The 12,432-nt window shown below is 39.9% G+C and overlaps 1 protein-coding gene across 3 annotated transcripts; it reads left to right on the top strand.

Moving 5' to 3' along the window:
- Positions 1-1,142: 1,142 nt before the first annotated feature.
- slc2a11b (solute carrier family 2 member 11b) lies at positions 1,143-11,771 on the top strand. 3 transcript variants are annotated; one of them, XM_052066896.1, is made up of 13 exons: positions 1,143-1,423; positions 2,542-2,855; positions 3,440-3,538; positions 3,867-4,027; positions 4,355-4,479; positions 4,577-4,706; positions 5,840-5,988; positions 6,218-6,411; positions 6,589-6,699; positions 7,774-7,875; positions 7,974-8,049; positions 8,141-8,268; positions 11,405-11,771. In XM_052066896.1, exons 2-13 carry the CDS (start codon positions 2,772-2,774, stop codon positions 11,597-11,599), a joined length of 1,554 nt encoding a protein of 517 aa, XP_051922856.1. In that variant the 5' UTR covers positions 1,143-1,423; positions 2,542-2,771; the 3' UTR covers positions 11,600-11,771. The 3 variants fall into 3 exon arrangements, with proteins under 3 accessions (XP_051922856.1, XP_051922857.1, XP_051922858.1); XM_052066897.1 differs by lacking the exon at positions 2,542-2,855; XM_052066898.1 differs by lacking the exons at positions 1,143-1,423; positions 2,542-2,855 and adding an exon at positions 3,645-3,798.
- The last annotated feature ends 661 nt before the right edge of the window (positions 11,772-12,432 follow it).

Raw genomic sequence — 12,432 nt, 5'->3', positions numbered from 1 at the left:
GTTTTGTTTTGTTTGTTTGTTTTTTGTTATTGTTTAACCAAGCAGATTTGGATTTTAATGAAACTTGGTGAACTTGTTGATAGTGATGGCACAACATTAAGTCTCAAATTTAAGATCAATCAGAGCAGGTGTTTGGGAGCTAAGGCCTGCCAAATTGGAACATTTTCAGCCAAAACAGGCGTGTTCACCATACTTGCATCTCAGGAACTACTGGGTAAATCCTTACAAAACAGGTACAGTATGGTTCTTTGTGATTCCGTGGTCCTTCATGAATTTAGACAAACACAGTGTTTCAAGAAAAAAAGAGTGGATTTAGGAAAACTCCCATTTTCACATTCAAACACTAACCCAGTCATAACCCAGAGTGATTTGAAGTTCTTCCAGTTCTATTCCTCGTGTATGTGTGAGGAGGCTACTCACAGCATTTATATGCACGCATGCTGGAAAAAAAAATATAATTTTTTTGTTGGTGTTTGATGAGGCCTCCAACTTCTGAAAACATTCCTTTCAGAGTCTTAACGGCCTCGCTATCGTGCATACAATGATTGTTGATGTTTTCTTCTGAACAGGCATTTTCAATTTAGTTAATGAGTTCTCATGAGTCCATTTAATGATTCCTCTTTTGAACTGCAGTTTCAAAACTCCCGGAGGATTATGTGGATTATGTGGAAACTGGACGGCCTTCCAGAAATTTTGAAAATGTACATTTTAGAATTGTTTAGATGCCTTGATGAATCCTGTTTGTATTTTTTTTTACATGAGTTAACCATTTGCACTTTTGTGTCGCTATTTGTCGCTCATTTTATTTCACTAATTGTCAATATTTCTGCGTCAAAGTCTGTTCTTTTGTCGTGGCTTTTTTCCATGTGCTGTTTCTTTTCTTTAACATTGTCTTGTAGGGTACTCGTAGCCTACTCTTACTCATTTTTTTTTTTTGAGAGAACAAGTATTCCATGGATTTTGCTTGTGCTTTGCTCCACCCATGAAATTTTCTTCTCGTAGAATTGGAAGCAGATTGAGCATGTTTTTCATAAGCTTCTCTCTGGTCATAAAACAACACAATCGGCATGTAATGATTTTTTTTTCTTTCTGAAAAATCTGCAACAAAGATGTGCAATGACATGACTCATTTTTTTTTTTTACAGACCCTCTAATTCTATGGCCCTTGTGTTCCTTATTTGGGTGAGAAATCACAAGCCTCAGCCCCAAGAATGCATCTTGAGGGGTTACTCAAAGACCCCCCCCCCCCCCCCACTCTGCAGAGCTAAGATCATATGCTACACCTTACGGCAGCATTCTATTATGCAAGACTTTGGGCTGAAGCAGAACATTCATTATCCACGATTCATTCAAACGTACTCGCTGTTTTGATACTTTTATCATGGACATCAGTGAGCAGCCACCTGCTGAATCAAATAAAAGAGTAAGTCCGTTTTTGTTGTAGTTACTGGATGTATGTCATTGTGAAATGCAATTGTAACGACAAAATCTTAAATTTTGATTCCAGTCTGAAATTTGAGGAAATGACACTGATATGCAGATTTCCAGAGGCATTAATGTCAAAATGAAACATTGGATGTGGATGAAATATCCTGGGTGGCATTGAAGTGTTTGAGTGAAAACAGACTGTTGATTGGATGATAACATTATTCATCATCAATAATTTGCAGTTAATGAGTGTCGCCTTTTCATATAACAAGGATCTTTTATTCTGAAATGCTACGTCAGTTTCAAATGTAACTTCTAGGATGTTTCTATCACTACTGTGTGAAGTGGAAGGTTCGAGTGATAAAAGAGGACATTTTTATGTCACTCTGAAATGAGAGGTAATGGCTGTTCTAATGCAGATTTGAAAAGGCTTTTTTTTTCTTGAAATTGTCTTGGCAGTCCTTAAACACTTGGTAGGCTTACTTGCTAAACGCGGAACAGGTGCCCCTGTTGGAGGCAAACCCCCTTCACTCCAGATGGAGCTGAAACAATCAAAACTGACAGAACATGACAGTAAAATGCAGATAAAATGCAAAAAGTCAAAAGAGAAATTGCTGGTCACAAGAGCCAGGAAAAACAAGGCATAAACAAAACGTGCTTGCAAAAGGCAAGGTAAAGTCACACCGAGAAGAATACAAACAAGATGACAAGAGTCCAAATCACACAAAAAAACAGGATCAAAAAGCCTAAATACTAATATATACTTCAATACTTACAAAATGACAATGCACAAGATTGCAAAAACCAAAAGCACGGTCAAAAAGGTGACAGAGACTTGGGATCTTGGCAGTTCTTAAATACTTGATAGGCTTCATTGCAGGTACGCCTGCTGGAGGGAGACACCCTTCACTCCAGCCGGAGCTGAAAGACAATCAAAACAGACAGAACATGAAAAATGCGCTCTGAAAGGACTGAATAACAACCGCTATATCCCTCCCCTAAAAGAAAATGAAAAAATTTGGACTGCCTTGAGGCGCAGTCAAAAGTGCAAGTCGCCCCGTGACATGTTAATTCTTAACTCAATGAATGACTACTTGAGGTCATCTTTTCAAGGGAATCCACTTGTGATGCACGGACATCTTATGGCCTCATGCGAGACATCGTCTCAAAGTGGGAAGATAAGGTGATTCTTCACACCCTCCGGTTGGATTAGACACAAAATCACTGCATTGTTCCGGGATAAAACCAGACTCTTGCTGGATTCGACTTCACTTAAATGAGAAGGACGCTCAGTGCGCAACAGACACTTTGTATCGTACTGGCACAGGGCATCGCGAGCAAAAATGCCGAACGAAAATTTGGAAAATAACTATGAATATACCCCTTTGTTAACTAAAGAGGCAGAAGAAACAAAGCCAACATTCAAGGTATGTGAAGTAATTTGTTAAATTGTGTCAGCTTGAGTTTAAGACATATTTTGTTTACAATGAGAATTTGGGATGAATTATGCAAATATGAGAAAAAAAAATCTGAGGGGGGAAAAAAAAGTTACAATTAGGAGATAAAACAAATTCTAGTAATCTCGTATGCCCAGTGGGTCCGATAGTTTTTTCGTCCCCCTCCAGTGGAGTAATTTGTAGCAAGAAAAGGTTTGGTCGCAAACAAAATCCTTCTCCTCGTGACACTTGGTGCTTTTAATTATTGAGGACTTTCCATGCCAGATGCTCAATGAGCAAACCCTTTGACACATGCAGCACATGACAAGACTCAAGACACTACATGAAAGCATTTTCTCTTGGTCCATCACCAAACTTTCATGCACCTTTTGTCCATTTTGTTCCATCGTAATGTACAGCAATAATGTGCATTAGAACCTGAACTTTTCTTACATCAATAGTGACGTGTAACATACTGAGTCAAAAGTTATGTTCTCCCGGTGATAGACATCAATAATTTGTTGCAAGAAATTATTTGGTCAAATCCTTTCTTTTTTTGTACATTTCTCGGGCAGATCCCAAACAAAACCCTTCTTCTGGCTACGCTTGCTGCTGGTATAGGAGGGACCTTCCAGTATGGCTATAACGTCTCGGTCATAAATGCACCCACCAAGGTAATGCTGCTGTTTTCTACTATGAACGTGATCAAATCTTGATACATCTGATTTTATCTGGGGTGCATGGTCACCAAGTGGTTATCAAGTCTGTCTCACAATCAAGAGGTTCCGAGTCTGAATCCCCTTGCAGGCCTTCGTGTGTGTCTATGTTATCCATTGGCGTAAGCATTAATCGTTAGTTTAAAAGTGTGTAAGTGTCCGCTGAGGATTGACTGGAAATCAACCCCCGTTGTTCCTCGCATATTACCAGGAATCAGGTGAGCGCTATACAAAGTGTCGAAAATGGATGATGGTAATCATCTTTTGTCCCTTCTTATGTTTCTAGTATGTGCAAAATTTCATCAACCAAACATGGACAGAGCGTTACCAAAGCGACATTGCAGTTGGTGTTCTCACTTTAATGTGGACCACTATTGTGTCTGTATTTACCCTTGGAGGACTAATTGGAGTGTCAATTGGAGGAACATTGTCATTGAAAATGGGAAGGTACGTATGTTTTGTGTGTGTGTGGGGGGGTGTTTTCACACGAAATCATAAAAGCATATGTTTTATTTGGTCATTGCACACACAGCTCTTGCACTGGATAGAGCTGTGTAAATATTTCTGCCCCTACCAGGTATTGATCGTTTCATATTACTGTATTCGTAATATGAGATGAACAACATATTTGAAACACCTTTCAAAGTACTTGTAGATATTTTTCCATTGAAACCCTTCTTACAGTGACAATCAAAGCATAACAATTGCATTAATACTTTATATAATGATGTTGTGTGATCATGAAACACGGGTCATATTTCTGTGTTGCTACAGGAAAGGGACATTGTTAGTCAATAATATTCTTGCCATGACGGCTGCCCTGACGATGGGTCTGAGCTACCCAACAGGAATATTTGAACTAATCATCCTGGGACGTCTTCTCATTGGAATAAATTCTGGTAAATCACTTTCAGTTCTACTTAAAATGCAAATAGGTGATTCTTATCCAATAAGGTTGTCAATTATGTATTATGTTAATGTGTGTGATTTGATTAGGCATTGGCCTTTGTGTTCAACCTTTGTACTTGGTGGAAATTGCTCCAACATCCATCCGCGGCCTCATGGGAATGGGAACCTCAGTTTTTGTGACGGGTGGGATCTTCACTGGACAAGTGATGGGCCTCAAGTAAAAAATATATATATTTTTTGGACTAGCATGTACAGTACATTTTTATAGTGCTTTAAATATAGCCACATGGAAATACAATGGTGCCTTAAGTCAAGTTTTGTTTCGTGCTCGTAACTCACAACACACATATCTCAAATCATCTTCTCACATTGAAATGAATGGAGATGCCATCAATCTGTTCCACGCTCCTAAAAACAACACAAATTGGGTTTTTTTTGTCATTTTGGTGTTGTTTTGGGTTATTTGGGATGATGATCAAAATACTACTCTAACAGTGGGTTTTCAGCACGTGATACTAGTACTACCAGTGTTACAGATCCTCTCTCTAGTGATAAACAAATGAATAAATAGATTAATTAATTAATTAATAAAAAAAATAAATTATAATATTAAATCAAATTACATTATGCTGTAGTGATTTCACCTTTTTTTTCATCCAGTACTTTTAATAAAAACAGTTGAGTTGTATGTAAATTTCACTGACTTTATGTATAGTTTTTAAAATGTAGTGTATATATTCCTATATTTAAGTGCAGTGCTAATGTTCAAAGTGTGCACAGTGTTCCTGTATATATACTTTTTGAGGAATTAAATCTGTGTCATGTTTTTGACTTTTATGAATTTAATTATTGAATTTAATAAGAAATAATACAGCAATAACATAAATAAAAAACAGGTTTTGACACATTTTTGCTTCAATTCATTGGACATTATCCCTCTAGTGTGTGACATACTGTACATAGAGACGTAAACCACAGAAATATTCGAGGTTCTTTGCAGAGGATAAAGAATACAGTATATGCCTATGAGTATTGTTACTGTAAATTATGTGTACCTCCACCGGATGCTTTCAAACAACCATTGCTTCAAGGGTAATAACAACAGCATTGCTCTCCATTAGAGCGTCTATTGCATTTCACCTTGTGTTAGAATCAAGTTTGCGGACTTTAAGGCTAGGTTATGTGATTATTTCATATACTGTACATATGTAATTTGCATAGTTTTTTGTGCCTTGACAGTAATCTGGGAGAGGTATTATTTTTCAAGATTAATCATAATTTGGGTCACTCATATCTGAAATAAAATTAGGGGTGCAAGAAATATGTTCTAACATCTGTGTGGTTGAACAGAGAAATACTGGGTAAGGAAGAGTACTGGCCCATTCTGCTTGCAAGCACATGCATCCCAGCGGTCCTGCAGCTCCTGATGCTTCCGTGGTTTCCGGAAAGTCCACGCTTCCTGCTCATTGACAGAGGAGATGATGAGGGATGCAAGAAAGGTGAACCAAACAGTGCACGTGCTTCAATTTGTTTTTTTTCTTCATTAAACGTTGTCATCCTGTGCACACGACTGTGGTTGAAAACATTAAATATAGACTGTCTTGCAGCAAAGAGATGGACCTTCATCGGCAGGGTATCATGTTATCACATTTGACTCAGTGAACCTTGATGAAAAAAGGATTCGGCACAACAACCACCACATGCTTCTCATCATTTGTTTGCCTGCAGCCCTCAGGCAACTCCACGGTGCAATTGATTGTGGTGGTGAAATGGAGGACATAGAGAAGGAGAAAAACAACTTGGAACAGGAAGGATCCAAGGCCAAGAAGCCATGGGAGCTCCTAACAGACCGCAGCATACGCTGGCAGCTTGTCAGCGTCATGCTTCTCAATTCAGCTCAGCAGCTGAATGGAATCAATGCTGTATGTAACGTGCTGCCGCTTGAACAACACTATGCCTTTTGTGCATTGCTCCAAATGCCCACGTCAAACTGAACATTAGAACGTGGATGTCGTAAACGGTTTTCATTTGACTAATATTTCCCTTAATTAAGATTCATTTGAGATTTTAATTTGTTATTCTTTCTATTTTTGTCACAGTTTTACTTCTATGCACATTATGTGTTTACACAATCAGGGATTCCCAGTGAGAGAATACCATATGCAACCGTCGGCACTGGTGCCTGTGAATGCGTCACTGCTTTGACCTGTGTAAGTATTTTGTTCATAGTTTGATTGCGTTGGTAAGGTGGACAAGTGTTTTACACAGCTCAGCACGAGTCAACTCAACTTTATTAATAGAGCTCTGATTGATAGAACAACCATAGCAGCATACAAAGTGCTGTAAAGTAAAAATCTGACGTAGAAAAACAAAGCTAGAAAAAAACAGTAACTTACGGAGCCCCTAAGGGGACATGGAAGGAAAAAAATAAAACTTTGCGAGATCTCGCAATACTTTGGAATACTTTGCGAGATCTCGCAAAGTTTTATTTTTTTTCCTTCCATGTCCCCTTAGGGGCTCCGTAGTAACTTAATGACATAAGACAGGAAACAAAAATATATACGTACTTATTAATTCGTTTAATTTGTTTGCTTAAGTTATTCAACGTCTGACCTTGTGCCGCCTTCTGATTTAATTTTATACTCAAACGACCTTCACGTAGTGTTGCAATGAATGAATTACTCAAATGCAAAGTAAATCCTTGTGCCCTTTCTGGGAATGTCTTGCAAAAATGATTAGCTATAGAAGGTCACAAGTCATCTTTTCTGGACTCAGTCTAATATCCATCTTAATCTGTTAGTGCTGTGAAACCGCGCAGACATTGACAGCATGTCTTAGCATGCTGCATGTGTACAGACATGTACTTTGAAAAGTTGTTTATAGTAGTAAAACAGCAGCATTACCTTGGTGGGTACAATTTATACCTGGGATATTATAGCCATTCTGGAAGGTCCCTCTTATACCAGCAGCAAACGTAGCCAGAAGAAGGGTTTTGTTTGGGACCTGCTCAAGAAAGGCAAAATGCACAAAAAAAGAGAGTATGCCACCAAACTATTTCTTGCAACAAATTACTGATGCCTATCATAGGAAGAGCATAACTTTAGACTTAATAAGTCACAGCATAATCGAACGTCATTACAGATCTAAGAAAAATTCAGGTTCTGATGCACATTATAGCTGTGTATTACGGTGGAACAAAAGAAGCATGAAAGGTCAGTGAGAAACTGAGAGAAAATGCTCTCATGGTGTGTTTTCAGTCTTGTCATGTGCTGCATGTTTCACAGGGTTTGCTCATTGAGCATCTGGGACGGAAGGTCCTCATTATTGGAGGATACACACTCATGAGTATCTGCTGCATTTTGTTCACTCTGACCATTACTTTCCAGGTACTGAACCACACTCTCATTGTCAATTAAAACATGTGTTGGTGTCATACACTTTTTCTATTATATATGAGATCCCTGTCTTCTCTTATTACTCTCAGGAGGTCAGCCCAATTTTTCCCTACCTCAGCATGGCATGCATTTTTGCCTTTATTCTGAGTTTTGGATTAGGGCCAGGTAACAATCTGCATTTTGTGTCACGTGAGTCTTTACCCGAAGATCGTGCATAGATTATCTGATTCTGGTGTCTCTGTTGACTTCTCCGTAGGTGGTGTGACTAATATCTTGACTATGGAGATGTTCACGCAAACCGCACGGCCTGCAGCCTACATGATTGCAGGCTCCATAAACTGGATCAGCTTCTTCTTCATCAGCATGGTCTTTCCTTTTATTATGGTAAGTAGTCAGCATGACGTTAACCTGAAGAAATGGAAGACAGAGGAACCTTTCAAACAAAATCAGGGATGGTCAACCTCTAATTTGTTCACATTTGTATTACACCATAGAAAATACTGCACATATAAATGGCCTGTTCCAGGGTCAAACCACAGCCACCATCAATTAAAATGTTTGAGTTGTACATTTTAACATTCCTGTAATAGCTATAAAAAGACCATCGTAAAACATTTCAACACACAAATAGCCATGAAAATGCTCCTCTGCAGTTGAAGAGATTTGATTATTTTTAACCCTCGCACTGCTAGTCGTTTCTCTCGTCTAACACAGAGGGACTCACCTCTTGGTTCGACTCGTCATGCCGTGCCATCCTGGATTTGGTGGCTCCTTCAAAAATTGTGCTCCCAAAGCCTAAAACTGAGCCATGGTTTAACGACATTACCCGCGCAGCTAGGCAGGAGTGTCGCAAAGCTGAACGCAAGTGGAAAAAAGACAAATTGCATGTCTCTTATCAAATTTGGAAAGACTGCTGGCGTAACTACCAGCTCACAGTAAAAGAGGCCAAAAGAGAATATCTGTCGGACCTTATTCTAGCTAACCGTCACGACCCACGCGCAATATTTAAAACGATAGATTCTGTACTCAAACCCCCTCTGCCTACTTGCTCAGATTCTTCACCCGAGATGTGCAACAAATTACTTCAGTTTTTCATTGATAAGGTCTCTACAGCTAGGACTCCGGTCTCAAATACCGCATCTGACCCCTCTGTCCATGTTCCATGTTCAGCTGTACTAAATTCTTTTGATACTGTGTCCTTGGCGCTTTTGGAGGATGTAGTTCGCCAGACGAAGCCATCTGGCTCCCCTTGCGACTCTCTTCCCCCACGCTTCGTTCAGGTGGTTCTCCCGAGTGTTGGTGCATCGGCCTTGGATATCATCAACAGCAGCCTTTCTTCTGGTGTAGTTCCCCAACAGTTTAAACATGCTGTGGTCCAACCCTTGATCAATAAACCTGGTCTTGATCCAGATGTGCTGTCAAGTTACAGGCCCATTTCCAAACTGCCTTTCATTTCCAAAATCCTGGAAAAAGTGGTGCACATGCAGTTGAAACTTCTCTTGGATGAACATAACATTTTGGAGGTCTTCCAGTCAGGTTTCAAGACGATGCATAGCACGGAGCCAGCCCTGTTACGCGTTTCTAATGACATCCTCCTGGCAAATGACTCTGGAGACCATGTGTGTCTGGTTTTATTGGACTTAACTGCAGCATTTGATACAGTGGATCACAGTATTCTGCTGACTCGTTTGCAGCACTTGGTGGGCATTGGCGGCAGTGCTCTTGAGTGGTTTAGGTCCTATCTAGCTGACAGGACTTTTTGTGTCAGCCTTGGCTGCTCTGAGTCACGCACTGCTCCCCTGTCATGTGGTGTTCCACAAGGATCAATTCTGGGGCCTCTGCTGTTCTCGCTGTATCCGCTCCCATTGGGTTCCATCTTAAGGAAACATGGTATTCCCTTCCACTGCTATGCAGATGACTGCCAGATCTATGTCCCACTGAGCAAGAAAGACGCCTTCTCATTAAGGCCACTCCTATCATGTCTGGAAGAAATCAAAACCTGGATGGCACAAAATTTCTTGAAATTCAACGAAAAGAAGACAGAGGTGATATTGTTTGGTCCCAGTGGCCCTTGTACATTCCATCCTGTAGACTTGGGCCCCATGTCTCCTTATCTGAAATCAACGGTCTCAAACTTGGGCCTCAAACTGGACAGTGATTTCAAACTCGATCGACAAATTGGTGCCGTTGTTAAATCAAGCTTCTTTCACCTTAGACAGCTGGCCAAAATAAAACCTCTCCTCTCACATCAACACTTTGAGACAGTAATTCATGCCTTTGTCACATCCCGGCTGGATTACTGCAATGCCCTGTACTTTGGAGTCAGCCAGTCCTCCATTAAGCACCTTCAGCTGGTCCAGAATGCCGCTGCTCGCTTCTTGACTGGTACTCGTAAGAGGGAGCATATAACTCCTACTCTGGCATCCTTTCACTGGCTCCCCATTCATTTTAGAGTTATTTTCAAGATCCTCCTCTTTGTTTTCAAATCTCTGAATAATCTCGCGCCACCTTACCTCTCTGAGCTCATCCGCCCCTACACACCTGCCCGGCGCCTCAGGTCTGTGGACCAGTCTTTGTTAGAAGTACCAAGAACTAAACTGAGGCTCAGAGGGGATCGAGCCTTTTCTGTTGCTGGTCCCTCTCTCTGGAATGACCTCCCACTGAACATTCGGCAAGCCTCCTCGCTGCCCATCTTTAAAGCCCTCCTCAAAACTCACTTGTATTTTTTGGCGTTCGACTCAGCATGACTTAGATTTGTTCTTGATTTTACTGCTTGGTGCTCTCTACCGCCTTTATACTTACTGTTTATTGTGTATGTTAAATCGCTCAATGTACAGCACTTTGTATGCAGCGATGGCTGTTTGAAAGTGCTCTATAAATACTGTTGACTTGACTTGACTTGACTATTTTTGTCAAACTCTGGATTTTGCCCTGTAGTGGCCTGTATAAATCTTGGTTTTAACAACTGCTGTATACTGCATGCTCTGTTTTCAACATGGGGAGGTGTGTTGCATGTTATGAATTCATGATACACATTCACTTTGCAAGATGAACATGGGGAGGTGTGTTGCATGTTATGAATTCATGATACACATTCACTTTGCAAGATGATTTGGTTAGCTTGGTTTAGTGTACTGTTTAACAAAAAAATAAAGGGAACACTCGTGTTGCATGGATTCCCTTTATTTATTTATTTATTTATTTATTTAGGGCAGTATATACTGTATATTGAATTTCCGAAACGTTTTTACAACCATAGATATTCATCGAGTTAAATGAACCTGTTGAAAGTTGCTGCCACAGACTGTATTACAAAATCAGTTCGGAGATAGTGTCAGTAATGTAATTCTTATCCATGTTATCATGCTTTGAAATCTGAAGGACAAAAGACTAAAACCGTATTGGTCCCTGAAAATCTTCATTAAGCCATCCAGTTGTGCTTTTAATATTTTCAGGAGCGGAATTATTGTTGATATAACATTTGAGAAAGTTTGTGTGTATTTGTGTTATCTTTCCACAGCTCGGGCTGCAGCAGTACTGTTTCTTGGTGTTCATGGCCATCTGCATCCTCGTGGCAGTTTACATATTTTTTATCATTCCTGAAACCAAAAACAAAACTTTTCTAGAAATCGAGAATGAGTTTAAGAATGGGGGAAAAAAGAAGGGCTACAGCACTTATGGCTCTGGTTTGACACGATTGACAACCTCAATGTAACATGACTGTATCACATGACCCTCAAGTGAATATCGTTTTTATATTCCTCACAATAGTGCATTTTGAATTGAACAGTCAAATTCAACTTTTTGTTACTGAAATGTATTGTTTTCTGCAGTTTTAATAAATGGACTGAGATTTCCCAATAAAGTTGTTCTTCTCAAAACCATAAGTTATTAAAACTGGTAAGAGAGCTTTTAATTCTTGCATGATTGGTTGTGAATTCGGGCGAAGAGAATAACTACCGATACATACACTATAGGCCCTATTTTCGGGCCGAGCTCAAGTCTGTACAATGCAGTGCATTATGTCTTTATTTATATAGCGCTTTCACAACAGCGCAAAGTGTAGTCTAACTATAAATGGGTGCATGGGTGGGGTTTTCATTTAGTTGTGGAATGGAAGTGGTCTTTTACAGTCCCATTTTAGGCCTATTTATAGTCCGAATCTCAATCTTGAACTTGGACGCCTAGCATGGTGACAATAGCAGTTCTCTTGAGTTGCTGTGCCTGATGTCAGCTGCCTTAGGCTCCAGCACACCCGCGACCCTCAATAAGTGGATCAGATATGAATGAATGGGTGGACAAATACTGTATCGTTGAAATGAACTCGTATAGGTAGAGTGTCGAGAATTTATTGCTATCCAGTGGTGAACTAACAGAATGCGACGACCTAAACTCGAGGCACGCACACTACGCTCCCCCAGAAAGACCATACTTTGCAAGCCAACGACTAATTAAAACATGTCATCCCAAACGATTTCTACTATTCGCTCAAGTTACAGGGGACAAAACATTGTTGTCATTAAACTACATACACTACATTTGTCTCTT

The sequence above is a fragment of the Hippocampus zosterae genome, chromosome 6 (assembly GCF_025434085.1).
Source record: "Hippocampus zosterae strain Florida chromosome 6, ASM2543408v3, whole genome shotgun sequence".
NCBI lineage: Eukaryota > Metazoa > Chordata > Actinopteri > Syngnathiformes > Syngnathidae > Hippocampus > Hippocampus zosterae.
This window is presented reverse-complemented; position numbering and strand designations above follow the sequence as displayed.

Coding starts and splice junctions, on each gene's coding strand:
- slc2a11b (XM_052066896.1), top strand. CDS start 2,772: ATGCCGAACGAAAATTTGGAAAATAACTATGAATATACCCCTTTGTTA. Junction 2,856..3,439: donor AAACAAAGCCAACATTCAAG/GTATGTGAAGTA, acceptor TTTCTCGGGCAG/ATCCCAAACAAAACCCTTCT. Junction 8,269..11,404: donor TGGTCTTTCCTTTTATTATG/GTAAGTAGTCAG, acceptor ATCTTTCCACAG/CTCGGGCTGCAGCAGTACTG.